General features: G+C 35.1%; 1 protein-coding gene and 1 long non-coding RNA gene across 8 annotated transcripts; one reads left to right on the top strand and one right to left on the bottom strand.

The window, feature by feature from the left end:
• Window positions 1-3,895: 3,895 nt before the first annotated feature.
• On the top strand, window positions 3,896-9,926 carry LOC130730678 (uncharacterized). 7 transcript variants are annotated; one of them, XR_009016434.1, is made up of 10 exons: window positions 3,896-3,921; window positions 4,015-4,161; window positions 4,285-4,357; window positions 4,469-4,511; window positions 4,627-4,800; window positions 5,080-5,148; window positions 5,296-5,448; window positions 6,431-6,534; window positions 8,721-8,809; window positions 9,656-9,926. It is a non-coding gene; the product is annotated as an uncharacterized LOC130730678 (long non-coding RNA). The 7 variants fall into 7 exon arrangements; XR_009016430.1 differs by lacking the exon at window positions 9,656-9,926 and adding an exon at window positions 8,920-9,235; XR_009016431.1 differs by lacking the exon at window positions 9,656-9,926 and adding an exon at window positions 8,917-9,235.
• A 2,012-nt stretch (window positions 9,927-11,938) lies between these two features.
• Window positions 11,939-14,188, bottom strand: LOC130730677 (cytochrome P450 93A2-like). The gene is made up of 2 exons (XM_057582743.1): window positions 13,161-14,188; window positions 11,939-12,642 (listed from the first exon to the last, which is right to left on the bottom strand). The coding sequence occupies exons 1-2, from the start codon at window positions 14,067-14,069 to the stop codon at window positions 12,010-12,012; spliced, it is 1,542 nt and encodes a 513-aa protein (XP_057438726.1). The 5' UTR covers window positions 14,070-14,188; the 3' UTR covers window positions 11,939-12,009.
• Window positions 14,189-14,216: the final 28 nt, after the last annotated feature.

The following is a 14,216-nucleotide window of genomic DNA, read 5'->3' as shown; positions in this document are numbered from 1 at the left end:
GTGGATGAGGGCCACCCTTACCAAACAACCTTTTTTTCTGTGGGCTAAGCTTGCACTTTTCAAACGATTCCTACCAAATTCCAAAAAAATAAATTGTTTAAGTGTGTGTTTTGATCAACGGTAATATAATTGGATTTGATCAGAATTCGATATGGGAATGTGAGTTTAAGTGATGTGTTTTATGTTTGGATACGCTTATTCTTTATTGATTTTCGTATCTGAGTTATAGTACAAATATCTAAAATTGGATCAGCTAGATGAAGAAGCTACTCCATCAATTCTAGCCGATCCGGATCAAACTCGTAGAATCGATTCTCAAAATTAGTTTCCAAACATCTTCAAAACGATGGAGATTCACGTTTGAGGTTCTGATCCACATTTGGACCTCAGATCCACGTTTGAGAGTTGAAACCAAACACGCTCTAACACTATGTTTGTTTGAAGAGAGTTTGGCAAGAGAGAGATAAGGGAGAGATAGATAGAGAAGAGATGCTCAAATCACCCTTGTTTGGTAGCTACATCTCTAGTGAAGAGAGAACTTTTTAACGCAAGCCCCACTCCTTTTTTTCCTCTCTCCAATGTGAGAAGAGATAGCATGTGGATGATGTTTACTTTTTTGTTTTCTATTTTGTCCTTGTCTTCTCTCTCTCTCCAAGGCCATTGAAAGTTGTAATTTTTTTTTTCTTTTGTTGGACATTATAGTCTTTTTCTAAAAATTAAATTTTTTAGTTTTTTATTTTATATTATCCACCTCATTTTTTCTCACATTTCTCTCTTTCATCTCTATCATACCAAACAATCAACAAATCTACTCTATTTCTCACATATTTCTTTCTACTCAACTTCTCTCTTCTCTACTTTCTCTTCTCTATCTCTCTCTATCCTACCAAACAAAGTGGAACTATCTTTTTGTTCATGTAAAATAGTAAAAGGATGAGTTTTAATTTTGTGCATCACTATAATAATAAAGTTAAAAAAAAATATCCCTCCATTAGGGAAATAGGATGGTTTTAGTTCTCGCATCAATTGGAGTTCTGACGACTTTATCATGTTTCCTACAAAATTAATGCGGCACACCTAAATGTAATTTTTAATTAATATTTATATTACACATGTATGATCTAAAAATTAATCGTATTTTCAAAAAAAGTAAATATCAAAATTATAAAAAAAAAACCTATATTAACAAATTCAAACTGATTCCATGGTTGCATTAGAAAATTAATAAGATCATGAATCGGACCACCGTGAAGAATAATCCAAAACTTGACGGAACTAATATTTAAGTTGTTGAATCAAGTAGAATTTATCACCAAAACAACCATAAATTCGAATTCAAAATATCAAACAATCATGTTCGTTCCGGGTATGATAAAGGTCAAATATCTCTCCAGTTACCTAAATATATAAACAAAAATAATATCCAAAGAAATACAAAAATAATATTATAATGGTAATGTTGTTAGGGTTGCAATGATAGATCTTCCACTAGTTGATCGTGAAGATTCTCATCACACAGACAGGATGACCATCTCGTGGCACCTGACTAGCTAGTATCAGAGGAAGCATGCTCCGATTGCTAATGAAATAATATTTTTATAATAACTCTTTAATGCCTCTACGACATATTGTCCAACTGACACTATTTTCTATCCGATGCCACAACATCAACTCTAGGCGCCTTAACCTCACTCCACCATCTTGTCGCCACCTCAAACGTCCCTACCATCGACGCCAGCAAAAGCTCAAGACTATCCAATTGGTAGGTTACACCGACTCTAAGTCTCATGTGTCATAACATCAGGAGAAACCTTAATTACTTTATTTAACATTAGTGGTGGCCTAATCATTGAGGTGGAAGATGTGAGTCAAGTTAAGTTTAAGTTTAGTGCCACACGACTTAGCCGACACAAAGATATATTTTGTTAAGCCAACACTAGTTAGCATTAATGTCGTGGTTGACGCTATGTATATGTCTTGTAGCTAATATCTTAGTTTATGGTAGTGCGAAATATTAAGAAAAATCGTCATTAGAATATTGACATGTGTATGGAGATTGATATCATTTACTTTCTTTAGGTTAATTTAAGTTTTCATAAGTTTCAAATAGTTTTTCTCAAATCTTAAAGTGACATGGAAATGGGATGCCTTCCTTGTTAGGAGATTAAAGCTTGATCGAATAAAATGGCTTGGACCTGTAGTGGACTGGAGATCGGCTCAGAGGCTTACGACCTAATGAGTACATTTATTGTTGTATTTTATGGTGAGTGAAGTTTAATAATTAATATGTGTGGATGTATCAGTTGAAATAATATATATGAAAGAATCTAGATCCCCTCTTGCCGCTGGAAGGTCTGCAAATGTAAATGGCTCATTCAATATTTTAAGTGATTTATTTATTCTTAACTTCAGTTAATCTCAACCATCAAATACATAAGGTGCTTGCTGTGGTACCTTAATTTAAATGAGGGTATGGTACCTTAAATGATGTAAAACCTCTTTATCTCCAATTTTTTTAACTTCTAAAAGCCTCTAGCACCATCATTCATGAGCATTTTAGTAGATTATCTCATTATCTTATCATTCGCCAGACACCAATTTTCATATCTCACCCTTATTGTGGTCAATAACTCTCTTGTTCTTACATAGTATACATTTCCACTTCCACCACTAGATTCTGACTTAAAACGAGCTGCAACAACCGACATGACGTCTAAGATTCCAACAAAAGTTAAAATGTCTAATCTTCTCTCTTACTCTGTCCTTCAATTTCACAATTTCAACTAGTCGGGGTACCATCCCCAAAAGAATTTCAAGGTACCACAGAATTTGTCAATACATAAATGGTTTCAACAAAAAAATACATTAATGAATGACTTCAAATCAGCTGGAGGGAGGCTGGCTAGAGGCTGGAGAGGATCCAAGTTGGCTAGGAACTAGTTAAACCTATGAGTGAAAATCCTAGCCGAATATTGTACTCACTTTGAAATTTGTAAATTAGCCATTAAGTTTACATGTAAAAAATTCCAAACTACTATAAACTTTAAATTTGAAAAGAGAAATGTTATTTAGTACGGAACACTCCCTCACGAAATATAAGAATTGACTATGTAGTGTTATTGGAGAAAAATCAAGAAAACACTAATCATAAATGGATGGATTTGATTTGTTGAGTCATGAGTGTGTTCATTCGTTGGTTTCTTATGACAATCCTTCGTACTTAACATCATTTTCCATTTGAAAATCATATATAATTTCCCAACTCAATTTGCATATATGTATCATTGATAGATTCTTGAACCAAAGTAGATGATTTAGGTAGAATCAAGTCATCACCTGGATGTAAATGAGGTTGGGCTTTGAGGAGATGTATCCAATCATTAGCAGATTGAATATTGTATCATAAATTGTATGGCATTGTACGCTTTTATAGATACATCAAATCTACTTCTACTACCTAACAAATGAAGGATTGAATTTACTGTTCATTGCTCCAACTTTTTTTTTTTGGACGGGAGAGTGTTGGGCTGGGCCTATGGAAAGATGTGGTGGCCCGTTTTCTCTGCTATTCAGACACTCTGTTTTTCCTCTTCTTCGTAGGCCATCGTCAGCTTCGCCGGAGAGTGTAGTGCCCACGCCATCAATCGTCAGCTTCCCCTCCCATGAACTGCTGTCAAAGATGCTTTACAGGTTGGTGCTTAATTCCTGGGATAGCATCTAGAACCAACCTGCCTACCTCTCTTCCAGAACCTTCTCCCCGTAATAGCTACATCTGTTCCTACAAACCAAGCTTAGTCGTGCTCCAGAACCTTCTTCACCTGACACGCTATAGTTTTCTCTGCTTTTTACTGAGAGCTGCGTACGGAACAATCTAGAGGTACCTCCAAGCTACCAAATCCAGCTGGCTGGCCTCCTTTACAGGTTGTGTATCTATACTCTATCGCAATCCCTTCTGATTTTACAGCTTTGTTTATCTATGCGACTATGCTCAATCCCTCTACAATTGCTTCTTAGGTACCTACAAGCTCATAAAACCATATTGTAATTTTGCTTTACGGGTTGTGTGCCTACACCCTACCTCCAGCCTCAACCTTCTTTACAGCTTGGCTGATTTGATTTGATGCACGCCCAAGTTTTTGCTTATAAATTGAACCCTTTGATGTGAGTATGTTCATCTGTTGTTTTTCATCCAGTTCCCCCAATTTCCAGTTACCCCTAATTCTGCTGCTTTGTTTTGACATAAAGCGTGATGAGTATGCTACTGTGTGCTTCTATGTATTTCAGGGAAGCGAAGAAGAAGTTGCAGACACATAACAATCTGGAAATTGGCTCTTTTTTACTTATGCTCAACGAATATGTGTGTATTCTACATAGTTTTAGGTTTCTCAATTCATTTACCTCATGTTGTTGGTCCATTATACTTCCTTCATATGATTGGCGTTTGATCTTCCAATTTTATTTTTGGTAGGTCTTGTGTTAATAAACAAAAAAATTGAATCTTCCAATTTTTTGTAAGTCTTATCTTATGTTTGGAATTTTGTATATTATATTATGTAATTATTTGATACTCAACTTTTAAAGAAGCATCTTTTTGTTTTGTTTTTTAATATGCCACTTTTCTTTCAGGGGCAATTGTGAGTCTGTGACATATGATGATTCAAAGAACTTGAGGAACATTATCTGGCTGGCTCCATTACCTGGTGAATTTGCTAAATCTCACAATGTGTGGCTGTTGTAGGGTGATCAAGTTCTTTTTCATCCAGCAAAAGTATTTCTTCCAACAATCCACAAGAGAACAAGGTGAGTGGAACTAGAAAAAATGTCAAATGTGCTGAATTGAAAAGAGGTGGTGGAACCAGAAAAAGAATCATATTATTTAATGACATGTTTCTAGATGTAGTTCAAATTTTATACATGGTAGACTAAATCCAGTAAGAAACATTTGTATGATGGTTTGGATGCAGCTACTGATGTGAAAACAGTTTTTGATAGCTCACTATTTTTTAAGTCATTTCCTTAGTTTTCTTCAAACTATTATTTATATTACTCTGACTTGAGTTCTATTCCATGTTGCTGTAGTCTTTGATGATTTGAAGTCTGGATCTGATTTTGAAATTCCAGTTTCAAAGGAGAGTGGCTTGGCTGAAGGTACAACATGGAATAGAACTCAAACCAATTAGTCTGTAGTCTTTGATCATGACATTGAATGCTACTACCATTGAAGCGCGTTCTTACTCATTGTTTCTTGTGTTTTCTTTTTGTCTTCCATTTTCTCCTTCACTTTTTTTTTTGCAGTTTAGTTTCCTTTATTCCTTCATCATCGTAGGTTTGTTTCTCAACTAATGTGGTGATAATTCAATCAAGCATTCAATGGAAGGACAACCTCATGAATTTGGAAATCTGACTTCATCGCATCCATGAGCATAACCATCACCATCACCATCATTGGTAACCCTAACCCTTCCTCATTATTATCTTTATTTCTCAAGGGTTGGTATTTTAATGATTACTCTAACTATGTGGAGTTATCAACTGAGGAAAGAAGATAGAAATCAAACAGGGTTGGATGAGACTGTTTTGGAATTTTCTTTTCAATAATAAGAGTAAGGGATAGATATAAAATGTTATATTTTGGATTTTTGTTATCACTTCATACAAACTATTCTTATCACTGCAAAAGCATAGTCTGCTTTCACAAAATCAAAATCTCAAATGGTTAGCAGAACTAGGTTGTGTCCAGACCACTCTCAACTCTCTTCTAGAACCTCAAATGGTTAGCAGAACTAGGTTTTCTCCTATCCATTGTGAGATCCAAACACACTTGAGCCATGGCTTTAGAACTTCAGTTCCCTTGTGTAAATTGTCCAATTGAAAAAAAATTGAATGAGTTAGGCCAATCCTTGACTTCCTTGATCTGCTATGTTCTAGAAGGTTTGAATGTTTGAAACCTCATAATCCATTGTGCTGGTGCCTCTGTTGATTTTTACCCTGAATTTGCCTTGGGTTCCTTCCTCTTCTGCATGTTACGAGCAATCTCTATCCAGGCTTGATCAGCCATTCCCAGAAAATCCTTGACTATGACAAATAAAGAGAGAGGGTATTCTGCACTATCTTTTGAAGCTCCTTGGTAATAATGTGCTGTGCTCCTGACAAGCTGCATTACCCTTAGTGATCTACATTCGGCTCCCGTGAGATAGGCAATTGTCCTAAGGTGCATGATGCATCAGGGTGATCGATCAATTACAGTAGTTCTAAAGTTTCTGTTGACTATTTGTCCTTGAAAATAAAAGACAAATAGTTTAGAAGAATTTGAGTAGAGTCTAAAAAATTCCAAAAATGAAGAACTCTTTTATAAATTTTTGTTGATTTTAGTTGACCGGCTTTATGTGTACCACCATTAAAGTGCTAAGAGTTTGTGTATTTTTTGCAGTTGCATTTGAAGGCCATTTATGCCAGAGATGTTGGTGTTAGTTTTGGTTAATCTGAGCATTTGTTGCACCTTACTCTAAGTATTGAGGTTGAACCTCTTTTTGGGTAAGTAAAGGTTGACTTCAGCTATTTTTATTGGTTCAAATAAATAAAAAAACTTTGGTTGTGATGATTTGGCTTTTAAAGGTTTCTTTTCTTATTTTTCAGTTACAAATTTATCATGTTTATTATGCTCATATAGTCATATGTCTTATTTGCACTTTGATTAGGTAATGACTGGTGTGTGGTGCTTTGTAGCGATCAATCTTTATTGATTTTTTGGTTTCTTAGTTTGTTCTATACTATGGTGTGCAAGTGTACATTTTTATTTGGAAGGAGGATACCTCTGATTGTTCTTGATTGTTCTCATGGTGGCCCTGGTCTTTCCATGACTAAGAGTGATGTCACTGCAGCAGAAATTTCTAAATGGGCTGAAATGATAACAAAACCAAAGGTTTTTCTCATTTTATGAATGTCTAAATAGAAAAAGTGAATGCTTTAACTATTAGGAGATTATGTGGTTCAGTTATGTGGCCATTTGACGTACTTGTACTGAACTACACCCATCACGATTTGATAGACTCTTTTATTTTAAGATTTTACTGCATGTAATTGAGATGAGATTTCAATTGATTTGATCCTAAAAAAGCACGTTGTGTTGGGTTGTTGGTGCTCCGATGGGGACCTCTATTAGGATGATTTTAGTTGATGATTGTTTCCTCTCATGGGTAATAATTAAGAACTATCATCTATTTAGATAATTTTAGTTTATGCTCAGGTTTTGTTTACACTTTGTATTTGGTTGGTGTAGTTTATATATGAGCTAATAGGTATTGCTTTTGTAGAGATTGAGTTTTGTTATCTTTTAGAACTATAGATGCACATTTGGTTTGATCTCTAACTGAGATGCACAAATAACAGATAAAAAAGTTGTACATGTCATGTCAAAGACCGATTAGAAGAACAATTTCTACCCCAGTAACACAGGGTAGTTGTAGACTGATATGAATTTGTCAATAGATGATGTTTTTTTTTGGATTGGATGTGTTTCTCTACATAACAGGGCTGGCAGACTGATATGAATTTGTCAATAGATGAAGTCTTTTTTTTGGATTGGATGTGTTTCTCTACATAAATAATGATGCAGGCTGCCATAAGTTTTAATTAACTAACATTAGTCTTAATAAATTTACACAAACTAAAACATAAAGTCAAACAAGGGTTTTAACTTTTCAGCTGCAACACTTTCTTCACAATTTACACTATGTGGCTTACAATTACTGCACTTGGAAAAATCAAGCACCTGAGTAAGTTACAAAGATTTTAGAGCCAACTATTTGGGACTCATTACCCAAATGAGGGAAGGTCCTTTGATTGTTTGATCAAATGAGATAATACTGATATTTGATATAGGATTTTCAAAATGAGTTGTAGATTATTCTTCATATGATTTGAAATTAATAATATTAAAATATATTGCCACGAGAATAAACATTTAGCATTTGATTATGAGATTAATGGATATTGACGGTCGATATAAATAAGTTTTAGACCGACATACAATTATATTATGTCACGTAGGATGAAGCGATTATATTTCTTTTTAATTTCAATAAAAATAAAAATAAATTCGAATGTGACAAGCATCAATTAGATGTATGTGTAAATGAAGATTACACTAACGGTGCATTCACCATTTTGACTTGGATGATATTAAGATATTATAAAAAAAATATAAGATACTACTTTAAGAATTCTTAAATAATTTTACAAAAGGAGAATTTAAATGATTTCCGATGTACCCAAAAAAAGTAAGCTTAAATTTCATAATATAATTATAATGGTAGAAATTAATGTTAACTTTGTACTGTGAAGTTTATTATTTTAAATTTTAAAAACCATAAAATGACTGGAAATTCAAATTTCATAATATAATTATAACGAGGTTTGGTGTAGAAATAGAAATATATGAATTATTTGAAGTAAAAACTTTTCATTATCATTTTTATCGATTTACATTTTCATAGAAGATCAAGATATCTAATGAGAAAACCTTAGACATTATTGGTGTGGATACTCCATTACTACAAGTATGTATTTATTTATTCATAAAAATATTGCTATGTTTGCTGAACTTATCATCATATATCATTAAGACATTTGTTCATAGCCACTTTTACTTTGTCCAAGCATTGCTATAGAGTATAGACTTTAGTATCTTTCACTTATTTGTTTCTTTTATGATGTTGAAGGACTCTGTCTTAAGGGGATCATTAAGTGGAAATAGAAACAATCAATTGCATTTGCTGATCAGAACATTGGAAGCAAACAGTAGTAACTGGTATGGGATCAAACTTTCTCTTCCAACCCAATTTTTTCAAAATCTGAATGGATTATTTCAATTTCATTTGTGGTAATAAAAGTAATTACAGTTGTTGGTAACTTCAGCAGATTGTTGTTGGAAACCAACCACTTACCATCTGTGGAGAGAAAAAGGAGAAAATGAAGAAAAATCAAGTTTTTGAACTGTATTTAGTAACTTTCGAATTGTGTTATTTCAAAGGATAGAAAGGATGTGCTAAGAGTTTATTTAGGACAAATGAGTAGATATGTTGATACAAAGCCTGAAAACAAGAATGGACATGTAAAGGAACAACACTGAGGGATGGAGAAAACATTAGGCACTTACTTTTGAGGAACTTTTCTTTTAAAAAAATTCTTTACATGTGCACTTTATAGTTTCTATAAATTTATCCTTTAAATTCTAGAAAAGAGAAATTGGCATGCCTTAAGTAAACTAGATCATTTCTTTACACTGGCATGGCATCACAGATGCATTTTCTTGTATAAATAGAATGTGAATTTTGTTTTCTCATGACTTAGTTCATTATAACTTCGAATAAGGATCCTTTGAAGAAATTCTGACTAGAAAAAACTATATTGGAAACATTACCAATTAGACCAGATAGTTAAATTGGTTAAGTGATTAACTGTTCCAGAAACATCCTTTGTTTGGTTAAAAATGGTAAGGAAAAAACATTGAGATGTGAGAATGAAAACATGTAATGAGAATGAGGAAGCAGGAGATTTGTTTCCCCTTCTTGTCTTTTTGTTGATATGAATTAGAATACAATGAAAACAAATTTGTAGTAGTACATATTAAATCGTCAGTGTATGTTTGGGTTAGGCTGGTATCGATATTGCAGGGAGAATATGTTCAATACTCGAGATCAACTGCACTCCTTCAAGCTACCCCAAGCCAATACATTCAAGGTTGTAGTCATCCGTCACTAAAATGTGTCGTCTCTTTGTCATAAAACTAAAAGTCTGTCTGTGGTGGGGTTGTTAATGACTGTACTTTAAGGTGTTAATGTGCCGTTGTGGTTGTGTTGTTGTGTTGGTGTTGGTTTTTTCATTCCAGAATTGTTGCCTATGAGAATAATTATGAACTGTTCAAAAGTTGTTCAAAAGTTGTCTGAAATAATGTTCGCTAATATTGAAGATATTCCCCCTATCTATGAACGTACGCGCGGTTAGTTACTATAAATATTGGTCAGGCATAAACTCAAAGAAAACTACAGATAAAACCTCCCGTGCATCGCACGGGTACCATCCTAGTTTAAACTATAGCTATATCAAAATTGACATCAATACATCACAATTTATGAGAATATCTTAGAATGAAAATGTAGTAAAATTCTAACTAAGCATAACTAATGCACAAAAGCTAGCTCCAAGTTGATGGTGGTTTTGTTATTTATTAGTAATTTAATAATTATATCTCTAGACTGGGTGAGACTTAACAAGAAGAATCACACTGAAGGAAATGGATTAAGTTTTGGAAGTTGGACTCGGGGCACAAACTACGGGACAAGGGGAGGGAGGAGAAGGAGGGTGGGGATTGGGTTCTCCAAGAGGTTGAAGAAGGTTGTGTTTTAGAAATCACAAAATATTTAATTTGTTTATTTTGAGAATTTTTTCCTAAAAATAAGAAAAACCGGGAACCTGGCATAGAAGGTCAAAATCCTCTTGTGTACCATTGCGCAAATTTTTTGTGTGTATGTTAGACGGACCCAATGTAGATGGAGTGGAAATAAGAGATAAGAAAAAAAAAAGAAAAAAATAGTAAATAAGAGATGTGATGAGTGATATGATTGAAAAAGAAGTGAGAGGGAGATAAAAAAAAATGAAGATCACAAAGAAGTGATAGTGTGAATAAGCCTCGTTTGGAAGAACTTATTTGAGCTTATTTGATAGCATAAGCACTTATGCCAGTATTTGGAAGAACTTATGCAAACAGCTTAAGGCCTCCCATAAGCTGTGATAGCATAAGCACTTATGCCAGTATTTGGAAGAACTTATGCAAACAGCTTAAGGCCTCCCATAAGCTGTTTTGAGCTTATTTTCATAAGCTATTCATAATAGGTTATGAAAAAGAGTTTATGCTTATATATAGCTTATTTTCAATTTATTTCAATAAACTTTTTAAAATAGCTTATGAATAAGCACTTATGTCATAAGCGCTTATGACCATAAGCACTTAATTAAGTTGTTTTTCCAAACGGGACCTAAGTGTAAGAGGAGAAAGTTTGAAAAAAGAAAAAGAAAAAAAAAAGAGAAAAAATGCTACTTCTATAAGGCCCAGTTTGGAAGAGCTTATTTGAGCTTATCTGACAGCATAAGCTCTTATGCCCGTGTTTGGGAGAGCTTATGCAAACAGCTTATGGTCTGCCATAAGCTATTTTCAGCTTATTTTCATAAGCTACTCAGGATAGCTTATGAAAAACAGCTTATGCTTATACACAGCTTATTTTTAATTTATTTCAATAAATTTTTAAAAATAGCTTATGAATAAGCGCTTATGTCATAAGCGCTTATGACCATAAGCGCTTAATTAAGCTGTTTATCCAAACGGGGCCTAAAAGTTATCTAGTGATGAGTAATTTTTTTTTTTTTTTTTACTTTCTAACGGTTATGCAAACGACCTCATAATCATGAGCATACTAGTGTTAGTGTTATGAGTCATGACTCTTGATCTTAATTAAACAATATACAATCTCTCTTGCTAATTCAAGAGTAAGCTTTCTTAAAAGGTTAAGCTATTTGGTAAATAATACATGAATAATGATTAAATTTCTAACATGTCCTTCACGCAAGAGACCATATGGGCTTGAAGCGTGGACGATATTGCACAAGTCTATCTACCATATGTTTAAATTTAACTTTTTGTTAGAAGAATTGACGAAGGTAAGAATTGAGTTCTATTCCACATAATCATATAGTCCCAAATACCATATCAAGAACAAATTTTCTCAATAGCTTAACTCAATAGCTTAAGCTATTGAGAAAGGAGATAATGTATGATTATATTTCTATCTTCTAGCAACAATAATCCTTACTTCCCTTTAGTATATGAATCTAAATGTCATTCTGGAACTCTGAGAGACTGAGACAGTATTACAAAGAAACAAGAACAGGAAAAATGTAAATTTTCAATTTAAAGCTGGTATATTCTCCACCAACCTTGATCAATGATCACAATCACATGGCAGGAAAAGGATCAAGCCTAGGCACAGGGATACACATCAAGGGATGAGCCCTTGAAAGGGTCAACCCAAGTTTCTCTTCCATGTCAACCCTCTCTTTGCCCCCACTAACCTTCCATTCAAAACACTGAATCATAGCAGCAAGGTTTGTCTGCACAACCTGCAAAGCCAATGAGGTTCCAGGACACCCTCTTCTTCCACTCCCAAATGGAATCAGGTGAAAATGTTGGCCCCTCAAATCTAAACTCTTCCCACTTCCCTCTTCACTGATAAACCTCTCTGGCCTGAACTCAAGTGGGTTCTCCCAGTGATTGGGGTCCCTGCCAATAGCCCATATGTTAACAAACAACTGGGTCTTTGCTGGAATCTCATAGCCCCATATGGTGCAACTTTCAGATGATTCTCTCACAATTAGTGGCCCTGTTGGGTGAATCCTCAGTGTTTCTTTCACTATAGCTTGCAGGTAAGGAAGGTGCACAATGTCTGATTCTTCTACTATTCTACTATTTCCAACTACTGAGTTAATCTCTTGCCTTGCTCTCTCCATCATATGTGGGTGGTTAATTAACTCTGCCAGAGCCCATTCTGTTGTTAAGGCTGAAGTATCAGTTCCTGCCATATATATGTCCTGCAAAAATGTATAAACTCATATCATCAGTTGCTGTTAAGTTTAACAATCTGATAGCATTTGGATGAATTTCTTTTTCCTCAAAGTATATTCTAACGCCTAGGAGCTACTCAACTTACTCACAGAAGTTTCTTCTCATAATTGATTTTAGTTTTAAAATCAATTGTATAAGGATTTACAAACATCCTCTTAGTGGTTTGCACTCCATTTGCATGATTTTGATTTGTGGTTATAGTCACAAGCTTAAAAAAAATTGGATTTGGAGACTAGCACAACATTCAACTTGGATTTCAGCACTCTCTAGTCTCTACTTATAGCAGGATTGGAAATCATTCTAAATTGATTTTTAGTGAACAACTTCTTGGTGTCAGAATTGATTACAGTAGTTTAGTAAAAACATGTGAATACAAAATCAATGCAATAGTTAATTATAGTAGATGCTCAACCCAATTTAGCAGATTAGTAATCACTAATCAATGAAAGGGAAATGCAATCTTTTGCCTCAGAGATTGACTTACCAAGATGAAGGCCTTTATGTTCTCCATTGTCAATTTAATCTCAGAGCTCTCATCTTCATGAATGTCCAACAATATATCAAGCAGGTCCTTGATTCTGCCATCTCCTCCACCAAGTTCCTTTCTTTTCCTCCTCTCCTCTTGATGCTCCTTGATCACCCTCTCCATCATGGCATCAAACCTGTCCCGAATCTCCTTAAGCCCTTTCCCAAACCCCTGCAAGTCCCAGTTCTTCAAGAACCAAATAAAATCCGAAACATTAAACTTCCCGGTGAGAAACACGGTGTCCTGCACCATCTTCCTCACCTTTTCCGCTTCACCATCATCTTCACAACTCTGGCTCATGATCATCCTCGACACGACGCTATTCGACAGCCTCAGTAGCTCTCCACCAACATCAACATCCTCACCTGATTTCCCTTTCTTGAGAAAAACTCTCATAAGCCTTGTAGTCTCTTGCCTCCTCACAGGAAGAAGTTCTGTGAGTGTGTGACCGCCAAGAAGCTCGGACATGCAGATTTTCTTCATGAATTTCCAGTAAGGTCCATACGGGGCAAAGGAGAAGTCCTGGGAGCCATATGTGAGGTAATGGACGGCCGAGCTTTGCGGGCGGTTGGAGAAGTGGGTTTCTTGGGTCTTAAGAAACTCTCTGGCAGATTCTGCGGTGGAGGCAACGACACAAGGGACGGAGCCGAGGAAGAGGTGCATTATGGGCCCGTGGCGGGTTGAGAGCTTGTGGAGGGCTTGGTGGGGGATTGGAGCAAGGAGGTGGAGGTGTCCGATGATCGGTAAGGCGAAGGGGCTTGGTGGGAGATGAAGCTTGTTCTGTTTTCTGGTGAAGATGGTTCGGACTACAATTAAGGACACTAGCCATGTTAGGAAAAGTAGGATGTATGTTTGGTAATCAGCCATGGTTGAATCAATGTTTTCCAAGTAAGTGAAGTGAACATGTAATGGTTGCTATATAAGAAGGAATGGAACACTTACCTCATACACTCTAGCACATAGTGTTTGATTTCTAGTTTGTGTTTTGATATTGTTCTGTGTTTTGGAAACGGA

The sequence above is a fragment of the Lotus japonicus genome, chromosome 1 (assembly GCF_012489685.1).
Source record: "Lotus japonicus ecotype B-129 chromosome 1, LjGifu_v1.2".
NCBI classification, from domain to species: domain Eukaryota; kingdom Viridiplantae; phylum Streptophyta; class Magnoliopsida; order Fabales; family Fabaceae; genus Lotus; species Lotus japonicus.
The sequence above is the reverse complement of the archived record's forward strand: the minus strand, read 5'-3'. Positions and strand labels throughout refer to the sequence as shown.